Source organism: Oryza glaberrima, chromosome 10, assembly GCF_000147395.1.
Source record: "Oryza glaberrima chromosome 10, OglaRS2, whole genome shotgun sequence".
Classification (NCBI taxonomy): domain Eukaryota; kingdom Viridiplantae; phylum Streptophyta; class Magnoliopsida; order Poales; family Poaceae; genus Oryza; species Oryza glaberrima.
Window position 1 is genome coordinate 15,578,896 of NC_068335.1, and position 16,299 is coordinate 15,595,194.

At 43.0% G+C, this 16,299-nt stretch overlaps 1 protein-coding gene across 1 annotated transcript; it reads left to right on the plus strand.

Annotated features, from left to right (window-relative positions):
• The first annotated feature begins 11,090 nt into the window (after positions 1–11,090).
• On the plus strand, positions 11,091–15,621 carry LOC127786405 (cell division control protein 48 homolog E). The gene is made up of 9 exons (XM_052313810.1): positions 11,091–11,256; positions 11,378–11,540; positions 12,277–12,505; positions 12,635–13,401; positions 13,506–13,727; positions 13,817–13,888; positions 13,981–14,262; positions 14,345–14,704; positions 15,060–15,621. The coding sequence occupies exons 1-9, from the start codon at positions 11,219–11,221 to the stop codon at positions 15,351–15,353; spliced, it is 2,427 nt and encodes an 808-aa protein (XP_052169770.1). The 5' UTR covers positions 11,091–11,218; the 3' UTR covers positions 15,354–15,621.
• The last annotated feature ends 678 nt before the right edge of the window (positions 15,622–16,299 follow it).

The following is a 16,299-nucleotide window of genomic DNA, read 5'->3' on the forward strand; positions in this document are numbered from 1 at the left end:
TCTATATGGACTCTAAACTCATCTTTCATTCTTTAATTTTTAATTTCGAATTTAAGTTACTTTTAAATTGTATTGCTATATTGACTTTAAAATTTCTTCACATGTTTTTCTTAATTTTGAATTTTAGTTATTTGTAAATTATATTTTTATACGGACTCTAAACTCTACTTTTAATTTTATTATGTTTATTCCAAATTGTAGTTAGTTTGAAATTCCTATATGGACCCTATACTCTACTTATAATATTCCTTATTTTTTAATTCCGAATTTCTTTTTTTTTCTTAATTATATTTCTATATGGACTCTATACTCTACTTCTAATATTCCTTATTTTTAATTCCAAAATTTTATTATTTCCTAATTATATTTCTATATAAACTCTATACTCTACTTCTAATATTCCTTATTTTTTAATTATGAATTTCAACTATTTCTAAATTGTATTTCTATATGGACTCTAGTCTCCTCTTCTAATATTCCTTATTTTTAATTCTGAATTTCAGTTATTTTTTAATTGTATTTCTATATGGATTCTATACTCTACTTCTAATATTCCTTATTTTTTTAATTCTGAATTTCAGTTATTTCCTAATTGTATTTCTATATGGACTCTAGTCTCCTCTTCTAATATTCATTATTTTTTAATTTCGAATTTCAGCTATTTTCTAAATTGTATTTCTATATGGACTCTGTTTTTGTTTTTCTCCGATTAATGTGAGAATTTCTAGACAATGAGAGCGAACGTGGAGGCTCCTTTTTCTATTCCTTTAATAATATAATAGATTTCGCATAGGTTTTGGGATATCCGTAGCGTAAAAAATCAGATTTTATGATTTTTTTAGAAACCCCACGTTTTAAGGTAAACTGTTTCATAAAACCCCATGTACAAATTTTATATGGTTCATTTAGCTAATATATCTATCATTATAATTACAAAAGAAATATATTGGGATATTTTTAGTATTTATAAATACTAGTTGCTTTTTAACAAGAATCGTTTATTGAAATTTGATTATTTATGTATGTATTAACCGATTAGCACGTCGTTATTAGTTTGGATGTGTAATAGTGTGGTGCAAAATTGAGAAAAATGGTAAAATAGGCAAGAGGATCGCGTATTTTGAGTCAACTATTGGGAATTTATATGAAAATAGTCATAGATAATAATGAAATCTGGGTTCTTTGAAACAAATAGCAAAACCATAATAATAATAATAATAATAATAATAATAATAATATTATTATTATTATTATTATTATTATTATTATTATTTATTTTTGTTGTTTTTCTATCGTTACACTATAAGCATGAGTATATATATATATTTACATATTTACATAAAATTTTTAAATAAGACGAATGATTAAACATAGTTAAAAAATCAACTGCGTTAAAAGTAGAAAAAACAAAGGAGTACATTATGATATTATGTACGTCCTTCTTAGAAATTAAATATATAGAATTATATAAATCAAATATGTTCACGCTGCTTTTCAATTGAACAACCATACCTTGACATTAACTTAAACTATAGCTTTCAACATTGGCCGTTATACACGAAATAGTCACAAGTTTGATTCATATATATATGGAGTAAAGTAAAACATATTTTTATGTTACAAAACATAAACAGTGCTAGAAAAACATAAAAGAACATTCGAACGCTTAAGAAATTAAACAAGTTTTGGCACATTGACGGAAAAAAGCCCGTATCACGTTAACGGAGGTACCATACTCATATATATACAGACAATTAGATAGCCGGCACAGTCATTTTCCAGTTTCCACAACTAGTAGGAAACTAGAAGCAGGTAAACCGGGGCAAACAGATCGGAAGATGGTGCGCGCGGCGTTGCAGCACTGGGGTGAAAACGTTGTGGAGTTATTATGGAAAGGAGCTCGCGTGATGTCGCGCGCGCATTGGCGCTTTTGCGCCCGCGAGGGTGCGCCGCGAGAGGGCCGTGTCGACTCCGATCCTCGCCGTGGAGTTTGGAGGGCGAGGGGCGTGTGCGTGACAGCGTGAGTCGTGATACGGAGGTCATCATCTCGTGAAGTCATGACATTTGACTTGTCTAGCCAAAGCTAAAATTCCAGGGAGGGACGTCGTGATCGCTGAAAATTCAGGCGTACTCTCCCATTCCATAAAAAATCAATTATCGAATATAATATATCTTAATACAAGAAATTTAGATATGTCTCTGTTTAAATTCGTTGCACTATAATATATCACATCAATTATTAGATTTTTTTTTTAGAACGGAGTGAGTAGCCAGTAGCTTGCGTGTACTGCTAGCTTTGGAGTGAGTAGCCAGTAGCTTGCGTGTACTGCTAGCTTTGTTACGGCGAAGGTGATTGATGATTTGATGGCATATTATTGGCATCCGGTTGTTTGATTTCACGCTGTCACTGCGTACAGTTCATTGCCGTTCTCGCGTGTGTGTCTGTCTGTGAGGGGTACTAAAGTTTGCTCGAAATCACTTTTTGAAATTTGAATTCCTAGAAAACCATATGAAATTTCGGAAGTATGCTTTCATCTGCCAATTAAATCCTCAATAACATTGAGCCCTGCCCTCTCAAATCCGTCAATCGACGGATCAAATATCTGTAAATCGAAATTCCAAACCATATCCGATCGAGATGACTGCATTCAAGCAAGCACGTGCCCATCGTACCCAAAGATTCAGGTGTACCAGTCTATCAATCATCGGATACTCCAAAAACGTTTTGTGCCTAGTACTGCCGAGGATGGACATTGTGCAGCGACTATAGGTACGGCTGAAACGATGTACGCAGATGAGGCACCGTCGGCCGGGGACAAGAACCTCTCTGCAGAAAACCACACAAAACAAAATGTAACAGTGGCGGACAAGGAGAAAAGAGATTTTGTCGCGAGCACTGATAATCTCGGGATATTTAACTATTTTCTACTTTTAAGATATGACAATTAATTATTTATCACTTATTGTATATAACATGTGAACTCTCATGTATCTATGACATGTGGGTCTAGTGATAAATTATTTTTCACCACTCGTAAGAGTGTCAAATAATTAATTATTCTGCTAATCTCATCTTGCTGTGGCTCCACCTCCTGCATTGGTTGCGTTGAGTGGTTAATTTTTATGGAGTATCTAATCAAGTGCACTTCCTCGCATTCCAATTCATTTGGTTCGATAAATAAGCAGTACAGTACAGCACAGCATGCTCATGTCATTGTCACATAAAACTAGGATTAATTGGATCCATGCCATTACAAATATGGTAAATCAGAAAAATATCACTACTATTCGCGTTATCGGTTGGATGCCACTAAAAAAAATTTTAAATTGAACCACGCCACTCCTGTCACTATTTCCGTCCTCCTCTCTCACCCCAGCACGGAGAGAAGGCAAGGCAGCGAGAGGACGAGGCGGCGCCGGCGAGCGGCGAGAGGACGGGGAAGGCGAGGCGGCCATGGCATCTCCTTCCCCTGTCATCGATGAGCTCTTCGGCTAGATCCGCGCCCCTCTGCGACCGTCCTCGCCGGCGGTCGCTACGCTCACACCCCTCCGTGCGACCATCCTCACCGGCGGCTGCCGTGCCCGCTCCCCGCCCCCTAACCCTAAAACTTGCCCATCATTTAAATTACTCTAGATTATAAGTTAACATTTATTGTTGTAAAAAATAATTTATGTCATATATTTTTAGTGTCTTAAAACTAACATTAAAAATAAATTATGATTAGAAAACATCAAAATCAACGCTAAAATTAAGTTTTAAAAATTAATTTTGTGCACAGTGGAGCTTTGGCCAATTAAAAGCAGCTCAGCAAGTTACGGCTTGGTCAGTCTCCACTCTCCATCTAGAGCATATAAAAAGCTACTAATTTTATCTTCTTATTATAAAGTTGACGCTTACTGACTTATAAAACTTAACGTGCAAGTGTGTCACATCGTTACCCACTAGCAAATATTATCTGGAATATGTTAAATCACATGCAAGTGTGCCACATCGTCACCAACTAGCGATTATTATCTAGAGTAATTTAATATCATATAAATATAACATATCATTTACAATTTTTTTTTTGTATTTTTATAACTCAATATACAAGCAATGTCATATCATTATCTTCAAATCATTTTTATATCATTTAAATATATACATCTACTATTTCTAGAATGAATCCCGCAGCAAAACGCAGTGTATCAACTAGTATGCACTATATCACCAGGTGATAATTTTCTACCATAATATCACTAACATTACAGTCATTGCTATGAATTTTTACCCTTCTATTATCTCACAAGTCAACATCTATAGTAATAGTATCATCTTGACATTGAATGTGTATACCATATATCACGAGCAGGAGATAGCCTCCGACCTTAATTATGCCTCAATTATGCAGGCGATCGATGCATTGGCGGCAGCTAGTGCACTGTTTCAACGATGCAATAGACTCCTGCAATTGACAAATGTCCAATCGATATACGACAGATTGGTCTGAGATATTATGTTGGGTGGTGTGACCTGGCCGTCGTCCATGTAACTGTCATGGATACTGTGCTGCCGATCCAGCCTCTGCAACTACACGCACACGCGCTCGCGCTCGCGCTCGCACTCGCCCACGTTCTACGTTTCCACGCCCGTGCTGTGCTGCAGATGGCTGAGCACCGACACGCGATCGCATCGCATAGCCCACGCCACGGCTCGGACGGTCAAACAGTGCGGCAAGTGAGATATTTAATTTACGGAATTGCTACGTGTCATTCGATGTAAATTTGTGAAAGAAATCTTACCGTTGGAATCGTGTCAAGATTTGTGCATCGTTTTCTTCTCCTCCAATTCTAGCGGACTCCTCTTCTTCTTCGGCGTCAGTGACACCTCAACTCTGATAGGTAGGGGTGGCAATTTTCCCGTTGGGACGGGGTGGCAATTTGTGGAGGCGGGGGAGAATTCTCACCCGCGGGTGAGTAGGGGTGGGGCCCGCAAACTTCCGGGGATGGGGCTGGGGATCAGAATTAACCCGCGGGTGACCCGGAGGGGCTCCGGATATGAGTTACTTCTCTAAAAGTAGCTCGTTGCAATAATATAGACCCAAGAAAACCATTCAAAATCTATAATCTATAATAATATAAATATTCGTATTTTTCCTTTCGTCGCATCTAATTTTCATACGTGTTTTCGTCCATACGCAATCCGATTTGGTTAGCAATAGCGATGGAAAAAAATTACAAAAAAAATCTGTGTGGGGATTTTTCATCCGCCCCCACCCACCCCAAGAAAAATCCCAGTCGAAATTCATCAAGAACACACATAAAACATTCCATCAAGAACACACGTAACAAAACTTTCAACCAAGAACACACATGAACCTTCGTCGCCACCATGCCATCCGCCGCACAAAGAGAGAAAGAGACGAGGCCACCACCTCTCCTGCCCCCGCCAGACCGCTGCCGCCTCCATGCCCCCCGGATCTGGCGGAGGCGAGGTTCGGGTCGCCGCCCCTCCCACCCCCACCGGGCCGCCGCCTCCTCGCTGTCCGGGTCGCAGCCGCCTCCACGCCGCTAGATCTGACGGAGGCAAGGTCTGGCCGGCTGCCTCCACGCCGTCCGACCCACCGCCACCGCTGCCGCACCTCCCCTGCTCCCCCCTCCCCGCCGCCGCTGCACAGAGAGAGAGGGGGAGAAGTGGGGAAGCCACCGGTCGCATGCGTCGCTGCTCGCCGGAGGAAAACAGCCGGCCGGCTGGGAGAGGGGGGCGGAGGGAGAGGGAAGTGGTCGGTGGCCGACTGAGAGAGGGGGGCGGAGGGGGAGGGAAGTGGGGAGAGGGGGTGGAGGGGCGGAGGGCTGTGGGAGAGGGGGCGACAGCTAAGAGAGGGAGAGGGAGGAGGTGGCTGGATGGATCGAGATCGATCCTTATCTACTAGCGTGGGCTCCACCAGCTCGATCGGCTCGTTTTGTTGCCGGCTCGGCTCGATTATTAGGTGCCGGTACCTATAATATATTACAGGTGTCACCATTGATTTATAGCATGATGTTGGACCATGCGATTTATTATAAAAATATATAAATGTCATTTATTTTGTTGTAACTTGTTTTATCATTAAAGAAATTTTTAATATGACTTATACTTTTGCTTATTTACACAATTGAATAAGATGAATAGTAAAATATTTTTTGAAAAGTCAAATCATCACAATCCAAATAAAAACAAAATCATAGTCCAAATATAAACCGAAATAAGAACATCCAAAATATTAACACGAGATGAGGCCATCACATGCTGCTCCTCGCCGCCTCGCTCCAGTGGAGGTTGCGAACTCGGGGGGCTAGATTCTAAACCGATGACCGAGAGAGAGAGGGATGAGCCATATCCCGATCCGCCGCGCCGTTGGAGAGCCGTCGACCCGCCGGATATGGCAAGGAGCGGGGTGGCGGCCACCGCCCGACAAGGAGAGAAGGAGCCTGCGGTGGGGAGAGGGAGCGGCGCCACCACCGCCGTCACTTGCAGGAGAGTAGGCCGTCGCTGCCCGCTTGCGGGGGAGAAGGGCGTCGTCGCTACTGCTAGGTGGGGAAGGCCGCTGCCATCGTCGCCCGTTGGAATAGTCACCGCCACCGCTGTTGCTTTACAAGAGAGAAAGAGAGAGAGTGCATTAGGGGATCGAGAGAGAGATTTTAGGGTGGGTTAGGGTTGCGTGTATTTATCTAGGTCAGGACCAATCCAGACCGTCCATCAGATCGGACGGTCCATGCTTCTCCCACGTCGGGCCGGACAACGTTTTAGGTCGCCGCGCTATTGGGCCATCCCATAGGCTGACCGCACGTGCGAAGCACAGAAGGCCGCTCTATTGGGTCGGGCTTAAATTAGTTTTTTTTCTCTCGTATTGATTTTAAGTATTTTTGTAATTTTCAGAAATAGCATTAATACCATTTTAATTGTTTATTACTGTTTATTAATTTAACTCTATCTAAATTGAAGCGGTGAGAAATTTTGCTAAATGTATCTCTTGATATGGATTTATTTTTATTATATGGATTTATTTTTATTATGTAATTGCATTTTTATATGGACTGTAAACTCTCCTTTCAATATTCTTTTCTATTTTTCTTTCAAAAAATATTCTTTTTTATTTTCTATTAATAAATGTTAGAATGACTTACTTTGTGAAACGGAGTACATCTTAAAAGTGGCAACTAGTTCAATGGACAATTTCTGCCCAATTTCTTGCTCCTCATGCACGCTTATTTTGGACTTAGCTCTTTTAATTTATTTCTTCCTATACCGGGCCAAATCTGACAAGAGACAGGCCAGTAACTTGGGCCTCGCAGCCCAGGTGTGCGTGTTTTTTTTTTCAAATTACTTTTTGAATCCATTTTAAATTCAGATGCATAAAGTTTCTATGTTTAAACTTTTTCACGTATTTTTTTTCTAGGCCGAACTATTATGCTTCCACATTCATTTAAAATTAATATGTATAATTTTTATATGTATAAAGTTTCTATTACAGAGTTTTATATATAACAAAGCATCTATGCATATAATTTGTATGCATAACCGTTTTGGTATAAAATCTATGTATAAAGGAAAAAATAGTGTTAGCTAGGCCGGTGGCCGGTGACCCGTAGAACGTAGAAAACGAGGAACATATATAAATTGGTTTTATTTCTCCATTTGGGCTAACCAGCTCGCCTATGAAGAAAAAGAAAGACGGAGAGGAGGTGAGTAGTGCAACTTTTGTCGTTTGTCATATAATGACAATTAGACCGACCATAAATTTGGAGTAGATGTACATAAAATGTAAATATAACTTTCTAATGGCGTATATGCAAGCTCAAAAACTTTGAGTGACAAATACATAAATTTCTTAAAAAAGGGGGTTACAGAGAGAATTAATGTCTATCCAAATTGATCATCATCTATCTAATGTCTATTCATTAATCTGTGCAGAAGTATAAATGAGATCGTTACATGTCAGTTCGTTAATGTGTGCAAAAGTAAATACCATCGCTGCATGCCCACATGCATTCCTAACATTGCGCATTGATCAATGTGGTTTAATTTAAAAGGTAGGATTTTTTTTCCGGTCTCGGCACCATTTGCAAATATTTGTAAAGGATTGAATTGAAATGGGATGAGTATATATTTGTAAAGGTCTTATTGATCGTGTCCTGCACTTTTTTAATGGAAAACACTGATGAGTTATACACCTCACGTCAGTCAATTAGAAAGGAGAATCTGTTCTATTCCATGTCAAGCTAAGGAAAAAGAGAAGGAAAAACCGAAAAAGAAAGATAACTAATCAACTTTTCTTAATGGGCCAGCCCAAAAGGTGCACACCTCAGTCCTTGTTTCACTATTGAATTAGAAAAAAGTACACCGAAGGTCCCTCAACTTGTCATCAGGTTACAAGAACGTACTCGAACCGCAAAACCAGATATACGGGGTCCCTTAACTATACAAAACCGGTCACGATAGATTTCTTGGTGGTTTTGGTCCCGGTTTTATCCTACGTGGCTGTTGAGTCAGCATGGGACCCACATGTCAACCTGTCCAGGTCAGCTTCTCTTTCTTTCCCCTCTTCTTTCCCTTCCTCTTCCCTCTCTCCCACTCTTCTCTCTAGGGCTCTGGGCAGGCCGGCGGACCGACGGGGCGAGGCGGGAGAGGAGGTCCGGCGGCCGGCGGCCGGTGGCGGCGGCGGAGATGACGCGGGAGCAGGGGAGCAAGTCGGCGACGGCGGCGAGATGGCCATGGCGAGGTACTGGAGGCAGAGCTCCGTCGGGACGGGGAGCGGGACGACGGCGGCGGACGGCGGGCACGGGATCGCGTCGCCCGCCCGTGGCGACGCCAGCGCCGGCATCGCCCACCCGCACGCGATCTCCCCCACCGCTGATCTAATGACCATCACTATGCACTACATGGCAGCCATTGGTGGTAGTGTGGTACTAGTCGTGGCTAACTAACTGGAGGATTTCCTCATCCTTCTTGTAAGTAAACAGCAGCAGTCAATTCACAACAATGGCATCTCACCGTCACCTTGAACACATAACAGGTGCGATCCTCTGCAGTCGACTGCACCGTGCCATTGTCACTGACATGTGGGCCGGCCCACATGTCAGTGACAATGGCACGGTGCAGTCGACTGCAGAGGATCCCAATCCGCGATGATGGGGTCATGCAGTGTTGTTGCCACTGCCCACTAGTGAAGGCTTTCACCATCGATTGCTGCGGCATTTGCTTCAGGAGATTCCTCAACGTCCATATAATCGACTTCTGTCTCATCAGACTCCATTGGCACTTCAAAGAATTCTCTCTTTTCTGAATCAGAAGAAGACCAATTAGATGCCGTGGCAATTTGTGGTGGTGTCCAAGGAACTAAAGCCAAGAAGTTGCTACACCCAGGAGATTTGTCCTCCAGCCCGTGATAGTTCCTTTGCATAAAAACCTGATCTGAAAGATGAGAAAGAAAATGGTGAGAAGCAATTTCAAGGTATGGATGATAATCCTGTCCTGACATACAGGAGATCTTGGAGGGACTCGATGAGGAGGAGGGCCGAGGGCACCAACTCGCCGCATGGCGCCGGGCGGTAGGAGGCGGAGGCGGCCAGGTTGAACGGCGACGAGGCGGCGCGTCTGGCCGCTGACAGGGGAGAAGCGCAGTGGTGGCGCTCTACCCCTCGCTGTCACCTCCCCGGTCCCATCTTTGGCCGCCATGGAGCCCCACTGCGGCCGCCACCGCCGCCGCCGTCGCCGGCCATCATCGCGGCGCCGCCCTCCTCCTCTTCCGCCTCGCCCCACCGAGCTCCGGGCTGGCCGCCACCCTTCACCGCCAGAGTCACGACCACCTCGCCGCACCGAGCAACAGGAAGAGAGGCAAGAAAAGAGGGGAAACAGAGAAGATGACGTGTCATACTGACATTTGGGGCCCACGTGGGTCCCACGCTGACTTAGCAGCCACGTAGGATAAAACCGGGATCAAAACCGCCGAGGGACCTATTGTGACCGGTTTTGTATAGTTAAGAGATCCCGTATACCTGGTTTTGCGATTTGAGGATATTTTTGTATCCCGATGACAAATTAAGGGACCTTCGGTGCACTTTTTCCATTGAATTAATGGCCATTGTTTTGGGGGGAAAAGGAACAATGTCCATGTTACAATGACTGTGACGAGAATATACAATGGCAAATAATTCAAAGTTCGCCCAGACTAAAGTGAAACAAAGAAAAACATAGTTTATGTAGGAAAAGAAAAAAGGGTTGGAGTAGACAAGATCGTAAAACTCTGATCTCCAAATTTTGTTTCTGTGTTTATTACTTTATTATTAGGCAGATAGTTCCTGCCGCTTGATGCTGCGTTCTAAGGAGCTGATTCAGTTCAGCCTCTCTTATTTTCCTTTTGCACATTTTTATAAATTGTTAAATGATATATTTGGTATATTTTTTAAAAATTGTACATGTTTTTTTAAAAAATAAATAAATCTATTTTTTTTATTTTTTTAATAATTAATACTCAATTAATAATATGCTTTCTCGTTAATTAGCTAAATCAATCACCTGAGAAGAACGCAGCCGATCGATGGGTTGACACATGTTCTCACTTTTATACTAGACCAATCCTAAAAGGAACAGCTAATATTTTTCATGGAATTCTTGCTCCCTTTCCCTGTCGAAATTTCTGGATTCAGTTCCTGTGTTTGAGTTTGATGCTGATTTTACTCGATTTTACTTTCGGTGTTTTGAGTTGCAACTGATTTTTATTCAATTTCGCATCACAATTCACACACCCCTGTTCTCCTTCGGTACAAGTTCGGGACCGGATACCAAACCCCCTCTCGCAATCCGTCCCCAACCACACCCATCCACCACTGGGGCCCACCCCACCCCACCATCGCTCCCTCTCGCTTCCATGTGGGCCCCCGCTCCGGCCACTCTGACATCCGGAAGAGCCCGGAACGTTCCATGCCAGGTGGGCCCAACCTCCCCACTGGCCCCATTCCTCAGTGACGCCCCCGCCGTACCCGAACCCGATAGCGAGAGAGAGAGAAAAAAAACAAACCAAACCAAACCCCCCGCTGCAAGAAAGAGGCTTATAAAAGAACACTTTAATCCGCCTCCTCTCGCCTCTCCCAAATCTCATCGCCTTCTCCGCCATCGCCGCCGCGCACGCGCTCGAATTAACGCCGCCGCCGCCGCCGCCGCCGCCAATCACCGCCCGCCGCCGGGTGCGCCGCCGCGATGGCGAGCCAGGGGGAGCCCTCGTCGTCCGCCGATCCGTAAGTTCCGCGACCCGATCTGGCCTGCTAGGGTTTCGTTTCGTTTCCCCGATCTGGGTATTGGGGGGTGCTTAGGGTTTGATGGTTTATGGTGGTGGGTGGTTTGGGGGTTTGGTTGCAGGAAGGGGAAGAAGGACTACTCGACGGCGATCCTGGAGAGGAAGAAGTCGCCGAACCGGCTGGTGGTGGACGAGGCCACCAATGACGACAACTCCGTCGTCGCGCTGCACCCGGACACCATGGAGAGGCTGCAGCTCTTCCGCGGCGACACCGTCCTCCTCAAGGTACGATGCCGCGGGGCCGATCTGTGAGCTGTTTAGCTTTTGGGATTCGGAGATATTTACTTGTTTAGTTGTTGATGGTGATATCATGGATGTTTGGGTTATCGTAGAGCCGATCTGATCTGCTGCCGCTGTCCACGAAATTAGAATTAGTTACAGATCTGTTGAGAACAAAATCGTAAATTTGTCAGTATACATGTCTGATGTCTAGGATAACACGAAATTCACTGTTTTGATGGAATTTTGAGTAGAATGATATGGTTTGTAGGTGTTATATTGCAGCCTTTGGTTAAAAGTGTTGCATTGCGGCCTTCCTTCAGTTTGAAGGAGTGATCGAAATATTAGTCAGTGATGTACCGCATGTTGTAGTTCGTGTTCTTCATAGTCACCCACCTTTAACTCTGTTGTGCAAGATACCACTCTATTTTATACCATACATGATGTTTGAACTTGTGTTAAATGCGGTTATTGGTGTGGAAATGATCAAGAATAATATTTGCATATGTAAACATGTGCACATTAATATTGGTTGAAATTTCATACAAGAGTCTCAATGAGATACATGTAATTCTCTCTAACATGTACATATAAAGGTCATCTTTTTGTAAGGTTGTTTTTTGATGATCAGTCTAATCTATACATATTAACAGACAATGGAGTTTGCACCTAACTGTGTGGACTGTTGTTGCTGTTGGCATCTCATTTTGTTCTAACCTTTCCTATGTTTTGCACTATATAGGGCAAGAAGAGGAAAGATACTATTTGCATTGTCCTTGCGGATGAAACCTGTGAGGAGCCCAAGATTAGGATGAACAAGGTTGTCAGGAAGAACCTGAGGGTGCGACTTGGTGATGTTGTTTCTGTCCACCAGTGCCAGGATGTGAAATACGGGAAACGTGTGCACATTCTTCCGATTGATGATACAGTTGAAGGCATTACCGGGAACCTGTTTGATGCCTTCCTGAAGCGTGAGTTCATAACCTTAGAATCTTTGTTTATCTGCTTTTCTCAGAACATTTTTTCATTATGATGTGAATGTGAAACAGCAGATCATACATAGCATTGTACTAATTCAACCCTCTTCTGAAAATGCGCAGCATACTTCTTAGAAGCATACCGCCCAGTGAGGAAAGGAGATCTCTTCCTTGTCAGGGGTGGAATGAGAAGTGTGGAATTCAAAGTCATAGAGACTGACCCTACTGAGTATTGCATCGTTGCACCAGATACAGAAATATTCTGTGATGGGGAGCCTATTAAGAGGGAAGATGAGGAAAGGCTTGATGAGGTTGGATATGATGATGTTGGTGGAGTTAGAAAACAGATGGCTCAAATCAGAGAGCTTGTTGAGCTTCCACTGCGTCATCCCCAACTTTTCAAATCCATTGGTGTGAAGCCACCAAAGGGCATATTGCTGTATGGACCACCTGGTTCTGGAAAAACCCTCATTGCTCGTGCTGTTGCAAATGAGACTGGAGCCTTTTTCTTTTTGATTAATGGACCTGAGATTATGTCAAAGCTAGCTGGAGAGAGTGAGAGCAATCTCAGGAAGGCATTTGAAGAAGCAGAGAAGAATGCACCATCTATCATTTTCATTGATGAGATTGATTCCATTGCTCCCAAGAGAGAGAAGACCAATGGAGAAGTGGAACGTCGTATTGTTTCACAGCTGTTGACTCTTATGGATGGACTCAAAGCTCGTTCTCATGTTATTGTTATGGGTGCTACAAACCGCCCCAACAGCATTGATCCTGCTCTTCGGAGGTTTGGAAGGTTTGACCGTGAGATTGACATTGGTGTCCCTGATGAGGTTGGGCGGCTTGAGGTTCTTCGTATTCACACTAAGAACATGAAGCTAGCTGAAGATGTAAGTGTGTTCAATCATGATTCCTTGTTTCTGGTGTTATTTTATTCATAATTTCTTTCTCTTGAAGTTCTCGTCACTTACATATCACTTTTCTTAATGAACAGGTTGATTTGGAACTCATTGCGAAGGATACTCATGGATATGTTGGTGCTGATCTTGCTGCCCTTTGCACTGAGGCTGCTCTTCAGTGCATTCGTGAGAAGATGGATATCATAGATCTTGAGGACGAGACAATAGATGCTGAGATATTGAACTCGATGGCTGTCACAAATGACCATTTCAAAACCGCACTTGGTACAAGCAACCCATCTGCTCTTCGTGAAACTGTGAGTTTCTTCAGGAGTACTGTTATACTTATTTGCTCGCATATTTGGCTTCTTTCTGTTTAGAGGTACTAAAGTTTCTTTGTCTTCAGGTTGTTGAAGTTCCTAATGTCTCATGGGAGGACATTGGTGGGCTGGAGAATGTCAAGAGGGAGCTGCAGGAGGTAAACATGCTTGTTTATTTTATATATGCTATATATATATGCTGCTTCTGGCTTGCACTATACAGCCTATTTATGTACTTGAATTCCTGCAGACTGTCCAATATCCAGTGGAGCACCCAGAGAAGTTCGAGAAGTTTGGAATGTCTCCATCCAAAGGAGTTCTGTTCTATGGCCCTCCTGGCTGTGGTAAGACCTTGTTGGCCAAGGCAATTGCCAATGAGTGCCAGGCAAACTTCATCAGTGTGAAGGGGCCAGAGTTGCTCACCATGTGGTTTGGAGAGAGTGAAGCTAATGTTCGTGAGATATTTGACAAGGCCCGCCAGTCTGCACCATGTGTGCTCTTCTTCGACGAGCTTGACTCAATTGCTACTCAGGTCTACTTGCCTTCCCCACATCCACTCCTGTTTATTTTTACCATATATTCCGTTACTTGAAGATTTCCTTGCCCTGTTGCAGAGAGGAAGCAGTGTGGGTGATGCTGGAGGTGCAGCTGATAGGGTGCTGAATCAGCTGTTGACAGAGATGGATGGCATGAATGCCAAGAAGACTGTTTTCATTATTGGGGCTACAAACAGGCCTGACATCATAGATCCGGCCTTGCTTAGGCCAGGGCGTCTCGATCAGCTGATCTACATTCCACTGCCTGATGAGCAATCTAGGCTCCAAATTTTCAAAGCTTGCCTCAGGAAGTCCCCTGTGGCGAAGGATGTGGACTTGAACGCTCTTGCCAAGTACACCCAAGGCTTCAGTGGTGCAGATATTACAGAAATCTGTCAGCGTGCATGCAAATATGCGATTAGAGAGAACATCGAGAAGGTATTTTCATCTAACCTTGCAAATAGCACAATTTTTATTCATGTGCAGCTCATCCGTATTACAACAAACTAGATGTAAGGACGTTTCTGGCTTTCAGTATTACACGAGGCTATGTTATGTTCTATGTTCATGACTACTTATGTTTAAGATCTGCCACTCCTAGAATTGCAGTTGTCTATATGAGATTATGCCCATGTTCCCTTTGTATTATATATATATATATATACTTATATATAGTTGGGCCTGATTTGTTACAATTTTATCTGTGTAAGCACTCTTATTCAGAATGCATTGATTGATATGGTAGAAATCTTTTATGCAGTTAATAATTCTTTTCTTATCGTGTTTGTTTCAGGACATTGAGAGGGAAAGGCGGAGTAAGGAGAACCCTGAAGCGATGGAGGAAGACGAAGTCGACGACATTGCTGAGATCAAGGCAGCCCACTTCGAGGAGTCGATGAAGTACGCGCGCCGCAGTGTCAGCGATGCCGACATCCGCAAGTACCAGGCGTTCGCCCAGACGTTGCAGCAGTCTCGCGGGTTTGGCAGTGAGTTCCGTTTCGAGCGGACAGAAGCTGGTGCTGGAGCTGCGGCTGATCCTTTTGCGTCTGCTGCCGCCGTCGCTGATGATGACGATTTATATAGTTAGGTTGCCTGTTGTGTCCTTCGTTAGCTCGCCCTCCGAGTTTGTGTTCAATATTGGTTCCATCTGCCATGCCTTTGTGTTGAAACTAATCGTACTTGAAACACGGCAAAGCCCTCTGGTTATATTTATTTTCAGTGCAATAGGGTGCTGCTTGGCTGAGGACGATGCCCTCGGCCTAAGCCGTTGCCCTCCTGTGGCTGGCTACTGGACGATGACAATTTCTGAATTTCCCAACAATATACAGCTATTTTTTTATACTTCTCAACTATGCTACAGTTTGTTTTGGCGAGAGCAAGATTGCTCTTCAAAATTTACCAGTTGGGCACAAAATCAAATTACGGCAGCGCGTTTATTTCAGTTCTTATATGATATTAAGAACAAAATATAAGGAGGACCGATTGTAGCAATTTTTTTTAAAAAAAATTACTTTGGGCCAACCTTAGGATCAAGCCTATATTTTCCCTTATCACTTTGAACTGGGGGTTTACAAACCTATAATATAATAAATAGGATTACATTACCACATGAAATTCAAAGATAAATAGATTTCATCACTATGAACATTCAAATATCAAATTTCACCACTTGGAAAAAATAGATTTCAAGGCATAAGTGCAAAGAATTGTGAAATTTTGGTTAACTAGTAATATACACATGCTAACATAGCGGTGATAGATGTGATAGACAGCAAAATTCACATTAAGAATCAAACAGCTTCATGGTGTAATGAAAATAATGCTGACTTAAGATAAAAGTGGCCCAAAGTGAGTTGTATTCTCAAGTAATTTTGCGTTAATTTACCAGGTTCATCCAACATGTCTATGAGTGCCCCACGGCAAATTTTTGAAAAGAAAAAACAAACATGGAAAAATTTGGAAAAAACGAAAACAAACAAACAAGGGAGAAATTTTGTTCGTCGACCACGAACAAATAGGAGAGGAAAATGTTC

What these genes read in the sequence shown, in the direction of transcription:
- LOC127786405 (XM_052313810.1), top strand. Translation starts at nt 11,219, where the DNA reads ATGGCGAGCCAGGGGGAGCCCTCGTCGTCCGCCGATCC. An exon ending in CATCTGCTCTTCGTGAAACT is followed by an intron (nt 13,728 to 13,816) that starts GTGAGTTTCTTC and finishes CTTTGTCTTCAG; the next exon opens with GTTGTTGAAGTTCCTAATGT. An exon ending in TTGACTCAATTGCTACTCAG is followed by an intron (nt 14,263 to 14,344) that starts GTCTACTTGCCT and finishes GCCCTGTTGCAG; the next exon opens with AGAGGAAGCAGTGTGGGTGA.